At 35.3% G+C, this 20,825-nt stretch overlaps 1 protein-coding gene across 2 annotated transcripts in view; it reads right to left on the bottom strand.

The window, feature by feature from the left end:
- The window catches only part of LOC150095609 (nuclear pore membrane glycoprotein 210-like), a 254,158-nt gene that overhangs the window by 118,140 nt on the left and 115,193 nt on the right, over window positions 1–20,825 (bottom strand). For both annotated transcript variants that reach the window (XM_090410173.1, XM_090410174.1), the window contains exon 11: window positions 15,838–15,978. In XM_090410173.1, coding sequence (XP_090266299.1) covers window positions 15,838–15,978 — 141 coding nt within the window. The remainder of the gene's footprint in view (window positions 1–15,837; window positions 15,979–20,825) is intronic.

Here is a 20,825-nt window from a genome sequence, read left to right as displayed (position 1 = left end):
ATATTAGATTTAGAATCCTGGATTACCTATGGTTCTATTTAAAATTAATTCTTAGGAAGAATGGTTAAGTGGGTAGAATATGTGCCTTCCATATGGTCTAGATATTTAGAACATCATTATTATTAAGATTAGGGTGATTGATAAGAATCTCACAGGCCTCCTTAAATTTACGTTTGTACCATGTTTTGGTGTGACGTAAACAACAGGTCCTTTTATCAGTCAATTCTATGTAAAGTGTTCAGGGCATGATCAGAAAGACCAGCTTGACCATAGTTATTATATTTAATGTATCATTTATGTTCCTTTTTTCTGATAGGAATTGTGCATCCTGTTTCCCCCATATAGGGCAAATTACAGGTGCAACAAATATGGTATACTCCAGGGTTGGCCAGTGGAGGGAGTGGATCCTTGGATGAGTTGAGTAAGTTCTTTAATTTTCCAGGAGGTTTAAAGGTGACTTTAAGGTTGTAGTTTTGTAGTATTATGTTTATTTTGTCTGATATCCCTTTAATGTATGGCATGGTTACAGTTTAAATGTAGTATTGTTTATTTTTGTTGTATAATGAAATCTGTGGATCATTCATGACTAAACATACATACGTAACCACAGTAATAAGATTTTTTAATAAGTAAATATTTCGTCCTAAGTATCAGAGGACAGTACAGTTAATTCAAACAATACTAGGAATCACATATAGTTAGGGTGCATGCTTCGATAGAATCCCTCTATGCGTGCAGTAGTGTGTTATAGAATTAAATTAAAATAAATCAGAAAAAAAAAAAGTACATTAAAATGAGATAACATGTATAAAATTATTTTACACAATTTAGGATGACAATTTACCAGACTTCAGGGATAGTAAGAACGTCATTAAGGTTCAGTTTGGGTCTGTGATGTAGGGCTTCAGCACTTTCTTTATATAAACATTCATGTTTATATAAAGATCTATGAAGTTCGGTCTTTTGCCAATGAAAAACATGAACATTTATTTGCAAGTGGGGGTTTCTGTGGTTTAGAAGTTCATAAGGCATATTCTGGTAATTGGACCACATTTTTTTATTAAGCTAAAAGCACAATAAAGAAATAAAACCCGACAAGTTTCGTAAGTTGTTTGACTTACATCTTCAGTGGTAAAAGGTAACTGAAAATTAAAACAACAAAAACAAGAAATTAATAGTTCATACTATACAGTTGTAGCCGTCTGACTGTTTATAAAATTAAAAAATCAGAATGCAGATTCAAAGCAGTGCTAAGTTTAAACAATGCTGGATGATGGCACATTCTGTTGTTCACGATCATAAAGTCCGATGTCTGCCTGAGGAATATTTTTTATTAAAGCTGACCAAACTTGGTGCAGAATTAAGTCTTGGTTTTTATTGCATTGTGTTGGAATTCTAAGCATGTTTGCAGTTTCTTTAAATTTCCTTATGTAATAGTTTTTTTCTATATAAGACATGTTTGTTTTCTGCCAGAGTACATTGTGGGCAGTGGAAGTGGTATGGAAAGCTAGACCTGATTTTGTTCTTTTCTGTTTTGAACATCCTTTTTTGTGTATTTCCCCAGATCTTCCTGTCTGTCGTACACAGCAGATGACGCAAGAACAATAAATTTTATAAACACCAGTTTTTTTTTAAAGGATGATGTGGAGGTTTCGGGGGATATAGAAATCTCAAAATTTTTTCCAACCGCAGAAAGGCTACTTTGGTGTTATGTTTGTTTAGTAATTTAGCCATCTTGTCTGTAACATTCTTGATATATGGAAGCGTGATGGCATTTTTGAAATCTTGTTTCTGTGGGATGCTTGTAAGAGGGGTGTGGAGGATTTTTTTGATAGTCTTGGGTTCATAAACATTTTTTTTTTTGAGGATCTGTGTTAAATATTCCAATTCTTCATTTCTCTGTCTTTCTGTGCTGGAAATATAAGCTCTGTCCCCTCAGGGTTTTTATTAGACCTATTTTTTGCAAAGGGTGGTGGTGGTGGTGTAAGCCGCATTACAAAATCTTCCTGGGTTGGTGGGTTTTCTGTATATTGAGAAAGAAAGTTTATTATCTTTTTCATTGACTTCTAATAGGATGTCAAGAAAAGGAAGTTTTCTAAGTTCTTCTTGTTCTAAAGTAAATTTTATATTCTCATCATCATCAAATTCCTGACATGTACCCTCAAGGGGTGTACAGGATATGATAGTACTACATGAAAAATTTACATCATTACTAACTTACTATCTACAATTTTCCTTCAAATCAGTCTGTTATTTGTCAAGACTCCAACATTATCAGATCTTATATTTCTATCATATAAGGCACTTTGTGCCGTATTAATCCTCCTATAACTTGGTCTTCTTCCGGGTCATCTTTTTCCTGCCAACCTGGCAGAGAACAATTGTTTTTCTAATCTTTCCTCGCCCATTCTGTTTAAGTGACCATACCACCTGAGATTAGCTCTGCTAATGCATTCCTGGATGCTAACAACGTCAAGTTGTTTCGTAATATCCTCATTTTTAATATGATATTGCCATTGATGACATCTGTTCATGCCTCTAATCTTTCTCAGGACTCTCATATCTGTGGTCTCTAGTCTTTGGTCAAGTGTTTTACTTCTGACCCAGCTCTCAGATCCATAACTTAAAACTGGTTTGAACACTGTCTTGTATACAGCGAATTTAGTGTTCTGACTAATTTCCCTCTTATTCCATATGAATTATTCAATTGACTACGTACCATACCAGATTTGTTAATTCTGTTGTCTATTTCCATATTTAATTTAACATCTTCATTAAAAATCGTGCCGAAGTAGTTGAAATGTTTTATTTGTTCCATAGGTTCCCTGTTCACAACACAGTTGACATTTTCAACGATTCTACCTATTTCCATTGTCCATGTCTTTATAATGCTGACCTTCATACCATATCTTTTACAACGGTTATTCAATTTAGTCAGGGAATCTTGCAAACTTGCGCAGATTTATTTAGAAGTATAACATCGTCCACATAAAGCAAAGTGCTGACATTAACATCTCCAATTCTGATATCATGTTTAATACCACTTTTTTTCATAATGCGATCCATATAGATAATGAATAACAGAGGGGATAATGTACATCCTTGTCTCACACCAGATTTAACATTAAACCATCTTCCTGTACTTCCTTCAATTCTAACTGCTGACTTGCAACTCAAATAAAGACTAAGTATTGCTTGATATAATGCATCATTGACACCATATAACTGTAGCGTATTGAATAGCTTTTCTCTTGGCACCTTGTCATATGCCTTTTCCAGATCGACATTAACATCTCCATTTTAAATACAGATCTTTGTTATATTCCCATGTTTTATCAACTATCTGTCATAAAGTGAAAATCTGATCCTCACAGCCTCTATTTGGCCTGAATCCAGCTTGTTCTTCACCAAGCTTCTCTTCCACAATTCTTCTCAACCGTTTCTCAAGTATGCTTCCATAGATCTTGCCAGGAACACTCGGTAGGGAAATGCCTCTGTAATTCTCACATTCAGTTTTATTTCCCTTTTTATATATGGGTACTATTAGAGCTCTACTCAAATCATCGGGAATTCGTCCCTCTGTCCTGGCTTTCTGAACTATGCAGTGAAGCCACTGTAAGACTTTTATACCACTATACCTCAGCATTTCTAATCGAATATCATCTACTCCTGCTGCCTTTCCACATATCAAGCCTTTGATGGCTCTTTCTACTTCAAGAATGAATGTGTATTCCTGACTGTATGCCTGTTGAGTGTTTTTTACCACTGTGCTATCACTGCTTGTTTCATTTAGCAATTTTTCAAAGTAATTACTCCATACTTCAAGGATATCTTTTTCTCCCGTTTTCATCTCACCTTTATTATCTCTAACTCCTTTTACAGCACTTGTTCCTCCATTCCTAAGCTTCTTCAACAACCTCCAGAATATTTTCCACCTTCTTGATATTTATTGTCTATATTCTTGCCAAAGTCCTCCCATGACTTTTGTTTAGCTAGTTTTACACACAGTGTTTAGCATTCTTGCATTTGTCTCTGTATTCTCTAAGAGCACAAGCTAACTTATTTGACAGGAACTTTTGATATGCTTTATTCTTTTCCTTCACTGCCTCTTTAACTTCCTGTGTCCACCATGGAGTTCTGATTTTTCTAACCTTGCAGACAACCTCACCACATGCCTCTCTGGCAGAATGAATGTTTTCTTCAGAGTTTGCCATTGAATCTCCAAGGTTTGATTCCTGTTCTCAATCTCTTTCATTTTTTCTTTAATCTTTGTGTATTTTAGTCTACAGTTCACATCTGAGAGCTGCTCAACTTTTATTCGCTTTAAAACTTTCTTACATGTTATTCTTTTCAATATGAAATTCAATTTTATCCTGCTAAAGACTAAATAGTGATCACTTCCAATTTCAAATCCTCTGTACACTGGTGTCCTGCACCAGAGAGAAAACATCACTATCAACAATAACATAGTCAATGAAACTTTTCTTATTCCTTGCCTCTTCTCTCCATGTGAATTTGTGTACATTTTTATGTTGAAACATGGTGTTAGTAATAACCAGTTCATGTCCTGAGCAGAAATCCAACAGGTAATTGCCATTATTATTAGCTTTGCTCTTTTCTCCAAATTTTCCCAAAATATTTTTGTATGTCTGACAATCATTTCCTACTCTGTTATTTAGATCCCCAACAAGGACCAACTTTTCCTTTTTCATTGTGTCAGTTGCTTTTTCTAAAGCATCAAAAAATTCCTCCACTTCTACTTAGTAGAACCTTCTGCGGGACCATAGGCACAAATAAGTCTCATTGTCCAATTTCCCATTCTGATATTAGCCCACATCAGTCTACTTGAGACTGCCTGCCATTCAAGAAGATTAGCCTCGTATTTTGTGTTGAATACTATGGCTACTCCTTCTTTTCCTTGATTGTCATTGCCTGAATATAACATTTTGTATTTATTGCTCAGAAAGATCTCACCAGTTTTTCTCTTTTTTGTTTCAGGCACCCGCACCCCTATTATGTCGATCTGGTACTTATCTAATTCCTCAGCTAGCTCCATTTCTTTGCCATTCAGATCTCATCCACATACAGAACACAGCTTTACTATTGCAAAGCAAATTACCTCAAAGGATCCTTCCCTATATACGGAATACACATCCCTCAAAGAACTAAAATCAGACAAAAATATCGTTATAATCAAAGCAGATAAATGGAATGCAACAGTAGTTTTGGACTCTGAAGATTATAACAATAAAATGAAAACTCTTCTTGAAGATTCTAATACCTATAGACCTTTAGACAGAGAACCCACATGACATGCTGACAATAAAACCAGTGATCTAATTAAGAAGATGCCTAAATGGAATGAAGAACTTAAAAGAACTCTACAATCAAAACACCCATTAGTTCCAAGAATTTATGGTCAGTGAATTTATGAAGAATTTATGAACAGTGCACATTTTATTGAGAAGGTAAAAGATATTTACATTGTACCTTCAGACATCTTAGCAAGTTTGGATGTTATCAGCCTATTTACAAATATTCCAAGAAACGAAACTGTGAATCTCCTTGAAGACCTCTTTCCTCCGGACATCGTAGATCTTTATAAACATTGCATAAATAATACTTTTTTCATGTATCAAGACAAATTTTGGGAACAAAAAGAAGAATTGGCTATGGACTCTTCCCTCTCTCTGTCTTTAGCTAACCTATTTATGGAAAATTTTGAAATTAATGCTTTAATCAATTATCATAAAAAACCAAAAATTTGGCTACGCTATGTAGACGATAAAGGAAAACAGATGAACTCATTGCTTTCAAAAATTACCTGAATAATTCACATAAGAATATAAAATTTACTTTAGAACAAGATGAACTTAGAAAACTTCCTTTTCTTGATATCCTATTAGAAGTCAATGAAAAAGATAATAAACTTTCTTTCTCAATATATAGAAAACACACCAATAAAGGAAGATTTCTTAATGCAGCCTCACACCACCACCCTTCGCAAAAAATAGGTCTAATAAAAACCCTGAGGGACAGAGCTTATAACATTTCCAGCACAGAAAAACAGAGAAATGAAGAATTGGAATATTTAACACAGATCCTCAAAAAAAAATGTTTATGAACCCAAGACTATCAAAAAATCCTCCACACACCTCCTACAAGCATCCTCAAGAAACAAGATTTCAAAAAAGCTATCACGCTTCCATATATCAAGAATGTTACAGACAAGATGGCTAAATTACTAAACAAACATAACACCAAAGTAGCCTTTCTGCCACTGGAAAAAATTTCAAGATTTCTATATTCCCCGAAACCTCCACATCATCCTTTAAAAAAACCAGGTGTTTATAAAATTTATTGTTCTTGCGTCATCTGCTATGTAGGACAGACAGGAAGATCTGAGGAAATACGCATAAACGAACACAAAAAAGGATGTACGAAGCAGAAGAGAACACAAATCAGGTCTAGCTTTCCATACCATTTTCATCGCCCACAACAAACTCTGGCAGAAAACAAACATGTCTAATACAGAAAAAAACTGTTACATAAGGAAATTTAAAGAAGCTGCAAACATGCTTAGAATTCCAACACAATGCAATAAAAACTAAGGCTTAATTCTACACCAAGTTTGGTCAGCTTTGATAAAATATATACCTCAGACTTTATGATCGTGAACAACAGAATGTGCCATCATCCAGCATTGTTTAAACTTAGCACTGCTTTGAATCTGCATTCTGATTTTTTAATTTTATAAACAGTCAGACGGCTACAACTGTATAGTATGAACTATTAATTTCTTGTTTTTGTTGTTTTAACTTTCAGTTATCTTTTTCTGAAGATGTAAATCAAACAACTTACGAAACTTGTCGGGTTTTATTTCTTTATTGTGCTTTTAGCTTAATAAAAAAATGTGGTCCAATTACCGGAATATGCCTTATGAACATTTATATAAAGTAAGTGCTGAAGCCCTACATCACAGTCCCAATTTGAACTGTAATGATGTTCTTACTATCCCAAAAGTCTGAGAAATTGTCATCCTAAATTGTGTAAAATAATTTTATATGTTATCTCATTTGAATGCAATCTTTTTTTTTTTTTCCAGATTTATTTTAATTCTATAACTGGCTACTGCATGCATAGTGGGATTCCATTGTAAGAATGCACCTTAACTGTATGTGATTCCAAGTATTGTTTGAATTAACTGTACTGATGATACTTAGGAAGATGAAATATTTACTTATTAAAAAGCCTTATTACTGTGGTTATGTGTGTATGTTTATTCTTGTTTATTTTTGTTTTTAAGTGGGTCTTGTACAGAATTTTATTGATAGTATTTTGGCTATAATCATTTTTGGAAGGTATTGTTGATAACTTTTAATTCATCTTTAAGTGTTTGTTCATTGGAGCAAATCTTCAAAGCCTTGTTTTTAAGTGTAGGAGGTTTTGTGTATATATTGGCCAGTTTTGTATATTTCCGGTAAACAGTGAAGGAAAGACTGCCAGAAAGATGACATGCACAAGTGTATCTAGAAACGTTCCTAACAATAACTTCCTAAAAATAGTTACAGCCAAAATACTATCAACAAAATTCAATATACAAGACTTCACTTAAAAATAAACAAGACTACATTAAAACTGTAACCATGCAATACATTAAAGGGATATCAGACAAAATAAACAGAACACTACAAAAATACAACCTTAAAGCCATCTTTAAACCTCCTGCAAATTTAAAGAACTTACTCGACTCATCCAAGGATCCATTCCCTCCACTGGCCCACCCTGGAGTATACCATATTCATTGCAAATGTAATTTGCCCTATATAGGGGAAACAGGATGCACAATTCCTACCAGAAAAAAGGAACATAAATGACACAGTAAATATAATAACTATGGTCAAGCTGGTCTTTCTGATCATGCCCGGAACACTTTACACAGAATTGACTGGAAAAGCACCTGTTGTTTACATCACACCAAAACATGGTATGAACATAAATTTAAGGAGGCCTATGAGATTCTTATCAGCCACCCTAATCTTAACAATAATGACAGTCTAAAAATCCCAAGAATATGGAAGACACATATCAATGCGATGTGATATGGCCCGGCATGCCTGTAGTGTGCACTGTCTCATTTTTGCGATGCAATACAGCCTGCTTCGCAATAGTATGCGCTTAGCTTTACATTGAATAAGAGATCGATGATACTCGACTCTAAACAAGGTGTTCTGTTAAAATTTCAGGATTCGTGAAGGGTCCCCGTCATAGTAAAAGTTTGGGAAACCCTGATCTACACTAATGCCATCTACTGTCCACCACCACTAGCAGTATTTTCACAGACAATCACAAACATCCATGCCAATGGCAGGATTCGAACCTGCAGCCTTTTGGCTAGAGCAGAAATGCTAACTACTAAGCCAACCAAATCGACATGTTTGTGTGACATTATTATAAAGTCAATGTCTATTGCTAATAAACTATCATGAAGTATGTCAGATTATGACCAATTTCACCACAATGATTTTTTCATGTTTCTTTATCATCATCTATTAGAAGTTGATAAATGTCAGCACTGGCAAACAACTTATGGTTAAGTCTTTAGTGCCTATTACAGGAGGAAAAAACACTTCAGATATCTTTATCATTTTGTTTGTGTGTATGTGGGGGGGGGGGGGGAGGCATGTGTTACATAAAATATATCCATGATTAAAATATCAAATTTTGACTTTCATTGCATACCTGGCATAGCAAAAAGGTGAAAAAAAAAGTTACATTTTTTTGGTAAAAAGTGGTATGGGTATAACTGGGTTACTGTATGATGCACATTTTTGGAAATAAATTTAAAAAAAAAATAACTTTCTTAGTACAGTAAAACCCCTTTTTTACAACTTTCCAGGAGACTAATGAAAAAAGTGTAAATACAGGAAATGTAGAAAAAACATAAAAAAAAAGGCTAAAAGATGACTTACTGCTAGTATGTGACTCTACATACTAGATTACAAAATTTAATGACTGAAAATAAATGAATTTACAATTACTTACAATTATCTATTTTAAAAAATCTTTAATTGTTTTTGCTTTTTCTGCATAAGTTACACTTGCCTCTCCACAGTGTATAAGGCATTAAATGCCCCATCATCTCCTGATGCACTTGCAATATACCACCTCAAAACAGAGATAGCTTCCATTGTTTCTTTACTAGTAGAGATGGTAGGTTCTTGATCACAGTCTTCTTCACCCACTTCTTCCTTTTCTTCTTCACCAAGGTGGTTGGAAAGGATGTCTTCTACACTTGGTACCATTGATGTGATCACACTAGCATCAACATAGTCTTGAAATTAGGAAGACTCATCCATCACATACCAACTGTTGGGTTCTGACATATCTTCTTCCTCCTCGTCCACAAATGTAACTCCTGCCTTCCGGAAACAGTTGGGTATGGTTTCAGGAGTAACATGCAACCGTTGGCCAAATAATGCATGGCATCAAGGATTGATATGGTCATTTGTTTTGGGTCCATACCATGATTATACATAAACACAGCTTTTTCAACAAGCATTTTTCTATATTTTCATTTAAATGCATGGATGATGCCCAGATCTAATGGTTGAAGCTCACTTGTACAATTAGGGGGAAAGAACACTAATCTGTTTCTGAGCTGCAGATCATCAGGGTGTGTAGGACATCTGTCTTGTAGTATTTTAGGGTGATTTATCCCCATTTTAGCATCCAGAGCATGCATGGTGGATGTGAAGATGCTGCTGGTCATCCATGCTGTGCTGTTGACATCCTACTTAGTAGGCAGATTTTTCACATTCTTAAAACACCTTGGCTTTTTAAATTTACCAATTATCAGTGGAGGTAATTTTTCTGATCCATCAGCATTGACCATGAGCAAAACAGTTATCCTCTGCGTGCTGAGTTTTCCACCGTGACACTTCTCTCCTTTAAAACACGTTTTACTTGGCAGAATGTTATTAAAAGAGCACAGTTTTATCAACATTGAAAATATTTTTCGGTTCGTAGTCCTGAATAATAGTCTTTATTTCATGTTTCCACTGGTTTACAGTTTCCCCTGCAACATTATTACTTTCTCCACACACTTGATTATACACAATATTGTGACGAGTCTTGAAACAATCAATCCATTCATTTGCGCAGTAAAACCATTAATCCCCAACCTCACAGCAAATCCAAGGGCTTTTGCTCGGAGTATAGTGCCATCGACTGGAATACCCGACATTCTCGTAGAAACAAACCACTCCGCCACAAGTTTATTCAATTCATCGTATGTCAATGTCCAGATATATTTTCGTTTTTTTGACATAGGGACAGACTGCTTTGCATTGAGTTCAATGCTTGACCTGTTTTTTACTATCGTGTTCAAAGTGGACACGGAGAATCCAAGATCTTTTGCTAATTGCACACATGTTCTAGCATGCCAATCTACATGTTGCAGAATTGCCATCTTTTCTTCTACCGAAATATATTTTCTGTCTTTTTTCTCCACGTTACTAGCATCGATCATCCACCACCACAACTTGAAAGCAACTATCACATGCTAAATTACATATCAGAAATTCTGCAATAACAATTCGTACTGTAATTGAAAAATCATGGTATTGCTCATCACTACCGCAAGAGTGCAAGTCACCGTGATGGCGGAAACGAAACTACAGCCAAAAGCAATGCCACCTGGAAACAGAAATTTGCAGATTTCCACAGAAATCAATTTGAATGAGAGGAAATTGATTCTAAAATCAGTGTTGCCACCCGAGAAAAAACTGCAAGTCACGGGAATTAACGTCCACATCAAGTTATTAATGGTGGTGTTAAGTTCTGAATGAAACTGAAATTGTATTAATTTATATTTTCTTCAGAACTTAACATGCATCTTACATTCTGGCATATACTGATATATCAGGCAGATAAAATTGCTTGTAAATTACCAGAAACGTTAATAATTTAAGAATCCTTTTATTTCTCCATAGTGTTGTAATGTATTTACTGTGAATAGTCCATTGTTTAAACTTTGCTAAATTTGTATAAATACTTGTATATTACTGAGTGAAGGCTAATCAGATTAAGTACCGATAGCCGAGAGCAAAACACGTACGCCAAGTACACGTGCACTGTGGAAGGAAAGCACGTGATCCCCCACCCACCACCACCGAAGAGCATGCTAGGGGAGATTGTGGCGCTAGGTGCTGGAAGATGTAAGGTGATGTGATTTGCGCAAAGAGGGAGAAATTTGATGACGTAGTAAGAAGTGTTGGGTGCGGGATTTAAAAAGCAAAGCAGCGCCAGCTCAGCGCTTTTTTGGCTTGCTTTTTGTCGTCCTCTTCGCTTGTCGATGTTGGTCCCCGTTCCTTGGAGGGATTGTAGAAGCAGAGATCGTGGGAGAATGCAAAGAAATCCTTGGGAAATCGCCGGTTAAGGATTTGCCCAGAAGAGCTGAGTTCCTGTTTACTGCAGAGACAGCTAAGCCTTTCCGAGCCTGATGACCAGTGAACAGCGAGCAGGCGTCTTCATCGCCAAAGATATATCCAGTCCGGATCATTCAGTGGAGTAATGCAGACCAAGCAGAACGAAAAGTGGACCTGGAGATGATGTTAAATCGAGATATGTGTGATGTTCTAATGGTTCCTCAGCAACTGGTAAAGTAGAAACTTTAATCTGTTTAGAGAATGTATAAAGAAAGAAAGACTGTAATTTTTAGTTGGACATTAAGTTTAGAAGGTTGTGATTTTATACAAGGACTTTAGAGATATAGTTTAAGAGGGCAGTGTAACTCTGAGACATGAATGAAGAAATTAGGGTTAACTTAATGTCTATGAATGAATAACCTTTAGTATTGTGGAGTTTCAGCTTATGATTTACCTTTGATAGGATGTTTGAACTGTACTGATATTTATACATGCTAAGAGAGAGTAAGAAGGGTTAGATAATTATGTTCTTTTTTTGAAATTAATATTGAAGCTAACATGTGCCAAAGTTTATTCATGATATGTAATCTGACTAGAGTGTATGTTTTCTTTAGATTCAATAGTTGACTTGCCTGATTTCATTTTCTATTGCACCGCTCATAAATAATCGAACCACAATGGGAAGTAATTTATAAGGGAGGCTACAACTGCAAACTAAGTTAGAGAGAGATGAGATTTGAACTACTTTATATAGTTTAAGAAATTAGGGATAGTGTGCTATGCTAAATTCTGGTTCTTTGATTTTTCATTGTTCAAAAATCTAGGATTCAGGGTGGTGCAGTATAATATAAATTTTCCCTGAATCCGAAGAGAGAACCAGCACTGAAACAAAGGAATTGTCATTGTCTATTGGGAATCTCTTTGTCTTCTACCCACGTGCAATATCCTTAAAGTTGTTAACGGCCCCAAGTAAGTGTTAAGACTGCATACATTATTAATGAGATACAATTAAGGATATAACAGAAAGTGTTGAATTAAGGAATTAATAACGATATAGACACGAGGTTAATATTATAAGCAAAGTAGGAAGGAAATATAAGGAAGTGAGGACATAACAGTGGGAAAACAATAAATCATAAGAATAGGCCTTAAGACGGGACCAACAGAAAAATGACGTATATGGCAGGAAAACATAAATTGTGGGAACATAAAAACGAGGTTTTACTGCATGTACTATTCAAGAAAAGAAATTAAAAAATTAGAAAAGAAAAAGAAACTAGAGATATTAGCAAGAGAATAATCGAACACGTATCTAGCCACCCCTGGGAACAAATGAGTGTGAGTACAGGAATGACTGTGAGGAAACAGCCACCTGTGAGATAGATCAGTACAAGTGAAGGAATGATTGTGAAGAGCCGAGTAGATTTCCCAGGTTTTGAATTACCTGAATGTGCAAGTAATGACATTATGTAAAGGGTAACTGTGGGTCCAAAGGGGAAGTTGAAATGTATGTACACAAATGCCCGAAGTGTAAGAATACAGGAGAGGAGTTTTTGGCATTGGTCAGCTTGACATGAATAAAAATTACTGGCATCAGCAAGACCTGGTTGTCAGAGATAATGATGTAGTTACAGGGATAGAATGTAACAGTTATTGTATTTTCTGAGAAGACAGAAGAAATAAGGCAAATATAGGAATATATTATTAATGACAGCTAAAGAACTTCAACCAACAAAAATAGAAATTGAGGAAGATGTAGATCTAAGGGAAATGGTTCATTTGAGTATGTGTGGTATGAGATAGAGGCAAATAGAAAAAAATACACTGTAAGTTGCTGCTATAGACCTGGAGGCCAAGAAGAAAATATGGATGACATGCATCAGCAGATAAGCACAATGAGTGCAGGACAAGCAATTACCATGGGAGACTTCAACTACAGGGATATAGATTGGAAGAAGGAAAGAGCACATGGCAAAACAGAAATGGAATTTATACAGTTACTAAGAGATAATTACCTAAAACAGCACATAATAGAGCAGACCAGGAGTTGAGAGTTTGGATCTGATAATAGCATCAGAAAAATCTATCTATAACTACAGTAGCAACTTTACCTCTGTTTGGAGAAAGTGACTATGCAATCTTTTCAATGTGGAAATTTAGTCAAGAAGAGTTTATGTGGAAATACAAAGCAGATGATTATGACAAACTTAGAAGGCAACTTGGAGCAGCAACATGGCATAAGTGACTACATGGAATGAATATCATTAGTGCATTGGAAGTGGTCAAGGGTTGTTTGAGTGAGGCAGTATCAGAGTACATACCCAGGGTCAGGAGGATAAACCGAGTAGGGATTAAGTGGATAACTAGCAATATAAAACATGAGCTGTAAAAAAAGAAAGCACTGAGGGAAGGAATAGAAACAACAGGGTTATCAGCATGCCCATAAGCAGTGTAAGGCACAAGCAAGAAGGATAACTAGTATGGTAAGAAAGCTAAATCAAATTTCAATAGAAAATTAGCTAAGCACACCAACCTAAATCCAGAGGAGTGTTTTACTACATAGCAAGCAAGACAAAGAATGATTATGGAAAGATAGCTTTACTCAGTGCTGATGGTAGAAAAGTGACAGAAGAAGAAGAAAAAGTTCAGTTACTAACGTGACAGACTAATGTGAGAATTGAAATAGATGAACTGGAGGTACTCAGTATATTGAAAAATATCAATGGGAATACAGCAGTGGGCCTGGAGTGGAAAGAGGGTAAAATAGATACATTACAAAAAGATGTTTCCAAGACAGAAGTAGCAAATCACAGACCAATTGGTATCTCTGGAGTGGTGGTTAAAGTATTAGAAAAGTGTTAAAAATAAATTTCAGGAACGAATAGATAGGAATATGATACTTTATAGGGGACAGCATGGCTTTGGAAAAGGTAGGTCTTGCTGCAGTAATTTATTCACATTTTATAATAAGTTGACAGCAGAACTGGATAAGGAAATTGTTACACCATGATACTGCTGCACTTTGCAAAGGCATTTGACAAAATACTGTATGGAAAATTATTATATAAGCTGGATCAAATAGGAATGGATATGAGGTTGGTGGCTGATAGATACACACCAAAGCGTAGTGTATGGTGGAGTGGGATCAAGGTGAATGAGGGTAACTAGCAGAATGCCTCAAAGCTCTGTACTAGGACCACTACTCATTATTTGTACATTAATGATACAGTGGAAGATTTGATGGTGGATATTCAGTTGTTTGCTGATGATGCAAAACTGGGGAGGACAATGGTTGTTAAAGGTGATAAAGATATCTTGCAGGATGACTTAAATTGGCAGTGTGGGCAAAGGACAATGATTTTCAATTTAATGTTGTAAAATATAAAGTAATGTAAAAGATTACATACTTCATATCATATTGATGGTACTAGATTACAGGAAATTGATGAGGCTAGGGATCTGGGGGTGATGGCAGATAGAGATTTGAAATTCAGAACATATTGCAGGAGTTGGCAAAATAGCTAGAGGATTACTTGGATGATAATGAAGAGCACATTGACAATTAAACATAGGGAGGTTATTATTCCTCTTTATAAGACAATGATTTGGCTACATGTTGACTATTGTGCACAGATTTGGTCACCTGCGTTTCTAGTAAACTGGGACATTGTGGAGAGCATTCAGAGATTAATGACCTAGCTGGTGACAGGTCTGTGAAATGTTCACTATGAGGATAGCCTGAGGGTGTGGATTGCAGAGTTTAGCTGACAGGCAATGGAGAGGGGATATGATAGAAACTTATAAGTTATTATTACGTCACACCTCCAGGGAGTCCAAAGACTCATCAAGGGAGGGCAACTACTCCAACTCTTTATCTCTACCAGCTACTTCCAACCACAACTACTGTCATCATCTACACCAACAGCATCTATCTCCCACCATCTCCACTAGTATTTTCACAGACAATTACAAACATCCATGCCCATGGCAGGATTCGAACCCACAGCCTTTCGGCTGGAGAGCTAACCACTCGGCCAACCAGGCTGGTAAGTAATTAAAGAGATTCCATAAGATTGACACACAAAAGAAAATTTTCAATACACTAGGAGTAAGGGGAAAACAAGGAATCACACTTGGAAGTTGTCTAACAGTGTGGTTAGTAAAGGTGTGCAGACAGGTTCTTTATTTGGAGAATGGTGAATGAGTGGAATGGATTGACAAATGATCTCAAAGATGGTTTTGAGAACCCACAGTGAATAAATTTAAGGAGATGTATGATAGGTATTGTGTTAGTGGATAGTGTGGGTCTCCCATGAAGTCTTTTGACTCCATGGAGCACCCATATAAATAATAATAATAAAAATCGAAGAACAGAGATTTTAATTTTTTTATGACCATTTTTGCTTACTTTCATTATTATCTGATATTTTGGTTTAACCACAGAATCCCAAGGAAGAAGAACAAATGATGGGGCAACTTGTATAACTTGATACACAACAACCTGCTGCTCAAACTTGATTGCAGAGGAGGATTTCATTAAAGTTCCATTCTAGTTTCAGAAAAAAAAAAAAAAAAAAAGACCAATTGATATATACTTTAAAAAAATTCTTCAGCCATGATCAAGAAATTATAGTTATTACTATTAGAAATGAATACTCTTTATGCAAATCATTATTAACCATTCAATAAACAATATATACACTATATATATATATATAAAATAAGTTTAATGACTATTACCGAGAGAAAAGATGGCAAGATATATTTAACAAGATACTACTAGTTTACTAGTTTCGTTACAAGAAATGAATTCTCCTAATATATATATATATATATATATATATATGTAGAAAGTTTTTTACCTTGGGTATGGGTGGAAGCTAATCGACCGTGAGATGCGGTGATTAATACGCTTGGAGGGTAACGAATAGCAATGCTGTAGCCAATGAAGTTCTAACTGAGGCTCAGCTATTGCTGTTACCCTCCTGCCATGATCAGAGCTTTAATAGCTCAATAACACCTTATCCCTACACTGTCCTCTACTGATAACGGGGAAGATGAAAAGCATTCTTGCTTTGCCCCTTTAAGCCAGTCCTTATAAGGACCTTGGTCTAATATACGTTAAAGATACCAAGCTATTTTAATTATAAACCTGGTTTTAATCCATTTCCCAAGTAAGCAAACAGACAAGTAAGTCAAGTTTGCGCCTGCAAGTAGTGCAAGTCTTATGCAACTCGTGGTAAAGGTGGAATAAGCTCTGATCACTATTCTTAGTATTTACCCTTAAAGCACATCTCCTTGAGGAGATGTGTTGCTATGCATTAAAGGCAAGGGGCCACCACCCAGACCAGTTTCGACCTTTATTGAGGTCTCATCAGTGGGAGCCAGGTTTAGATATACCAAAGGTTTAAGTAATACAGTAATATATTAAGTAATATCAAGTAATATATATATATATATATATATATATATATACACTAGGGGGATCCACCCCCCCCCCATTTTTCGTGTACCCCTGAACGGTCCATCACATACCCCTGGGGGTACGCGTACTGCCACCAGTTGAGAAACGATGCACTGAAGCATTAACATATTAAAAAATACATATATACATAACATCTCAAATTACAATGCATCATTTGATGGTGCATTGTAATTTGGGATGTTACTGTATTTATCTATTACATCTGCTCATTCAATGCCATTTATATATACTGCATTTGCTCATACAATGATTTTAGCAACATGCCACTAAAGTGAATCAATCAATATGCAGCTTTCATGAACATGAATTATAAACTATTTATAACTATTATTTTATTTTAATAAAATAATAGTGTTTATTTCAAATTCAAAGCAAGGTTGCCGCTGCTCTAGTGAAAAGATGTGTAAACCTATTACGTTATGTGTAAACCTTCTTCTTTGAGTGCCATCTCCTATTAGAGGTTGGCGACCACCTTGGTCGCCAACCTCCGATTGAGAAATTTTGAGCGATCCTCAGCCGCTCTAAACAGTCTCTCAGAATGCCAGTCCACTGTCTGATGCTGCTAGCCAAGATTTTCTTAGTCTTCCTTGTCCTCTTCTTCCATTTATCTTCCCCTTTATAAGCAATTGAAGTATTTTATATATTTTTCATTACGAAGTAGGTGACCAAGATACAAGATATGCAGTTTTCCTTCTTTTTATGGTATCTAAAAGTTAACGTGATTTCCCCATTTGTTCCAGTACTTCCTGATTGGACGTTTTTGCTGTCCATGGGATTTTTAACATTCGTCTGTATAACCACATCTCAAAGGCTTCAAGTTTTTTTTATTTTTTTTTTTTATTGATATTGTCTTCAAGGTCCAAGTTTCTGCACTGTACAGCAGTATAAACCATACATTTAACCATGCGTGCTCTAAGTTTAAGTTGCGGTTACACAGTGTTGATTTCATCAGGAGAAATTTTTTTCTTGCCATTTCAATTCTAACTTTTATTTCCATTTCTGGATTGCATTCTTCATTTAACCAGCATCCGAAATATTTAAACTTTGTCACTTTTTTCTATTCGTTTCCCATCTAAAGAAAGTGATGAATTAAGAATTGGTTTCTTGCTTATGACCATGAATTTAGTTTTGGTGATATTTATTTTTAATCCAATTTTTTCACTCTCTTCATTCGCTAGTTCCAGAAGATTTTGAACATCCTGAATATTGTCAGCCAGGAGAGCTGTGTCATCAGCATAACGGATGTTACTGATGATTTCACCTTTTACATTAATCCCTTCCTCTCTTCCTTTTAAGATTTTTTGTAATATGGCTTCTGAGTATATGTTAAAAAGAAGAGGTGACAGCACACATCTTTGCCTTACTCCTCGTCTGATGTTAATGGGGTCTGTAATAATGTCATCAACTTGAACAGATGCCTTTTGGTTCCAACATAAGTTTTGAATGATCCTGATGTCTTTACCATCTAATCCAATTCTCTTTAATAGTGCAATCATTTAGTACGCTGGACTTTATCAAATGCTTTCTCAAAATCAATGAAGCAATATACTTTTGGTATATTTTACTTCCTTGTTTTGATCAATACATTTTCGGAATAAGATTTGAGAGCAGAAAAGAGCCTCTCTTGTTCCCAAACCGTTTCTAAAGCCAAACTGGGTATCACTGATGGTGTCTTCACATTTTCTGTATATTCTTTTTTGAATTATTTTCAGGAACATTTTGAGAACATGACTCATTAGGCTGATCATTCTATAGTCATTACAAGTTTTGGCATTTGCTTTTTTAGGTAGCATGATGAAGGTCGATTGTAACCAGTCTTGTGGGAATATGCCTGTATCGTAGACCTTATTAAATAGTTTTACTAATATAGCAATGTTGTCACCTTCTAATAACTTTACTATTTCTGCTGGTATTCTATCAGGGCCTAAGGCTTTACCATTTTTAGCTGAGTTCAGTGCACATTCTACCTCTGATCTTAGAATGCATGAATCGTCCATCTTTTCATAAGTATTTTCCGAGTTCTGTCTGTTATCAGAAAAGAGTTCTTCTACATATTTCACCCATTGTTGTATTTTGTCATCTTTTTCGGATATTATTTCTCCCATTTTGTTTCGAAGGACACATAGTTGTTTTTTCTTAAATATACCTGAGGTCTCTTTCGCTTTTTGTGTAGATTAAAAATGTCATGCTTTTCTTGTAGAATTTCAATTTTTCTACATTTTTCATTCATCCAGATTTCTTTTGCTTCTTTGATCTTGCCTTTAATAATTATTTGAACCTCATTATATTTTGTTGGACTGTGATTTTTATATGATCTGCATTGATGCATGAGAGAAAGAATTTCGTCAGTTATCCAATCTTTCTTTTTTACTGCTCTATCAGGACACAAGGTATTGGTACATTTCTCTATGAAGACAGATTTTAATTTGTCCCATGATTCATCAACCCTCATGACGTCATCATTTTTGATAAGTGCTATCTCTTGATTCAGATCTTGACTCATTTGTTTCTTATCTCTAGGTTTTTTAACTTTCCTAAATCAAACCTTTTTTGTTGATGTTTCTGAAGTATAGCTTTCAGTCTAATTTTTAACACCGTCACCAGTAGATTATGATCAGAAGCAATATCCGCACTAGGATAGGTTTTTGTGCTCTTTATGGAACTTCGAAATCGTTGATTGATTAATTAGCAAGTAATCAATTTGGTTGCTGACTATATTTGCATTATTATCTTGTGGTGATTACCATGTATATAGCCTTCGGGATGGTAGCTTAAACCATGTGTTTGTGACTATCAGCTCCTCTTCTTGGCAGAATTATATTAGATACCAAGAATAAAATTATTAAATTTAGTGACGAAAGTGTACTGATCACTGAAATAGGCTATAAGCTAAACTCATCTTGCACTACTGCTGTTACGGTTGTTAAAAACAAAGATAAACTGAAAAGTGCTATATCAGTAAATATTACAGTTATTCATAAATGTGATGAACTTACTGCCAAAATGGAAAAAAATTTTAATGATACCATTAAAATTTTTTGACTGATAACTAAACCGACTGGCATGTTCCCTTAAGCCAAGCTATTCAAGAATCACTTTTACAAAACTTTTACATTTGCCAAAATTATTCTAAATTTTTTATTTGCATAACTGATGTAAATTAATGCCTTATTTATGTCATTTATGCACATATATGATTGCTTAAAAATGTTAGTAAATCATTGCATGTATCTACAAGTGGGGGGGGGGGGCAGTGATTCACTATATGATGAAATTCTCTATACACTAGTGGCCTGGAATCTAATTTGCATATCCCAGTCATATGACATATTATATCAATTATTTGCATTATTAAGTCAATTATTTGCATATCCCAGTCATCAAGCGGTGACCAATTAGTTTTACTGACACTGCATGAACATTTATCACATAAACAAACACAGGGAGTTTTGAACTTCACAAACCTCATTTTACAAATTTTTGTTTGTTATTACTCTCTGTAGTCCTGTAGAAGTGATGTCAACATCCATAGTGCAAGGCCATCCAAAGTAAACTGTTCTCAGTTTGAATCCAGATGCATAGGAACCTTTTTTAACCCTTTCTGTGACCAGTTCCAAGTTAGTCGATCTTTCTCGTAGACAAGCTTATACGTTGGTTATGCATTACTAAATCACTTAAGGAATTGACAACGTAGATAAGAATATAAATTAAATTACATTTAAATAATAATTTTTAAGATTAACTTAAATTTAAGACCACTAAAGACCAACCACTTCCCCTAGACCTACCTGGTGTATACCAGGTCCCTTACACTTGTAAACTGTCTTACTTTGGCCAAACAGGCAGGGCAGCGAATATCAGAATTTCTGAACACAAGGACTACATCCGGTTTCACAAATACAGCCACTCTG

The sequence above is a fragment of the Typopeltis vanoorti genome, chromosome 20 (genome assembly GCF_054136105.1).
Source record: "Typopeltis vanoorti isolate ZY-2024b chromosome 20, IOZ_Tvanoo_1.0, whole genome shotgun sequence".
NCBI classification, from domain to species: Eukaryota; Metazoa; Arthropoda; class Arachnida; order Uropygi; family Thelyphonidae; genus Typopeltis; species Typopeltis vanoorti.
The sequence above is the reverse complement of the archived record's forward strand: the minus strand, read 5'-3'. Positions and strand labels throughout refer to the sequence as shown.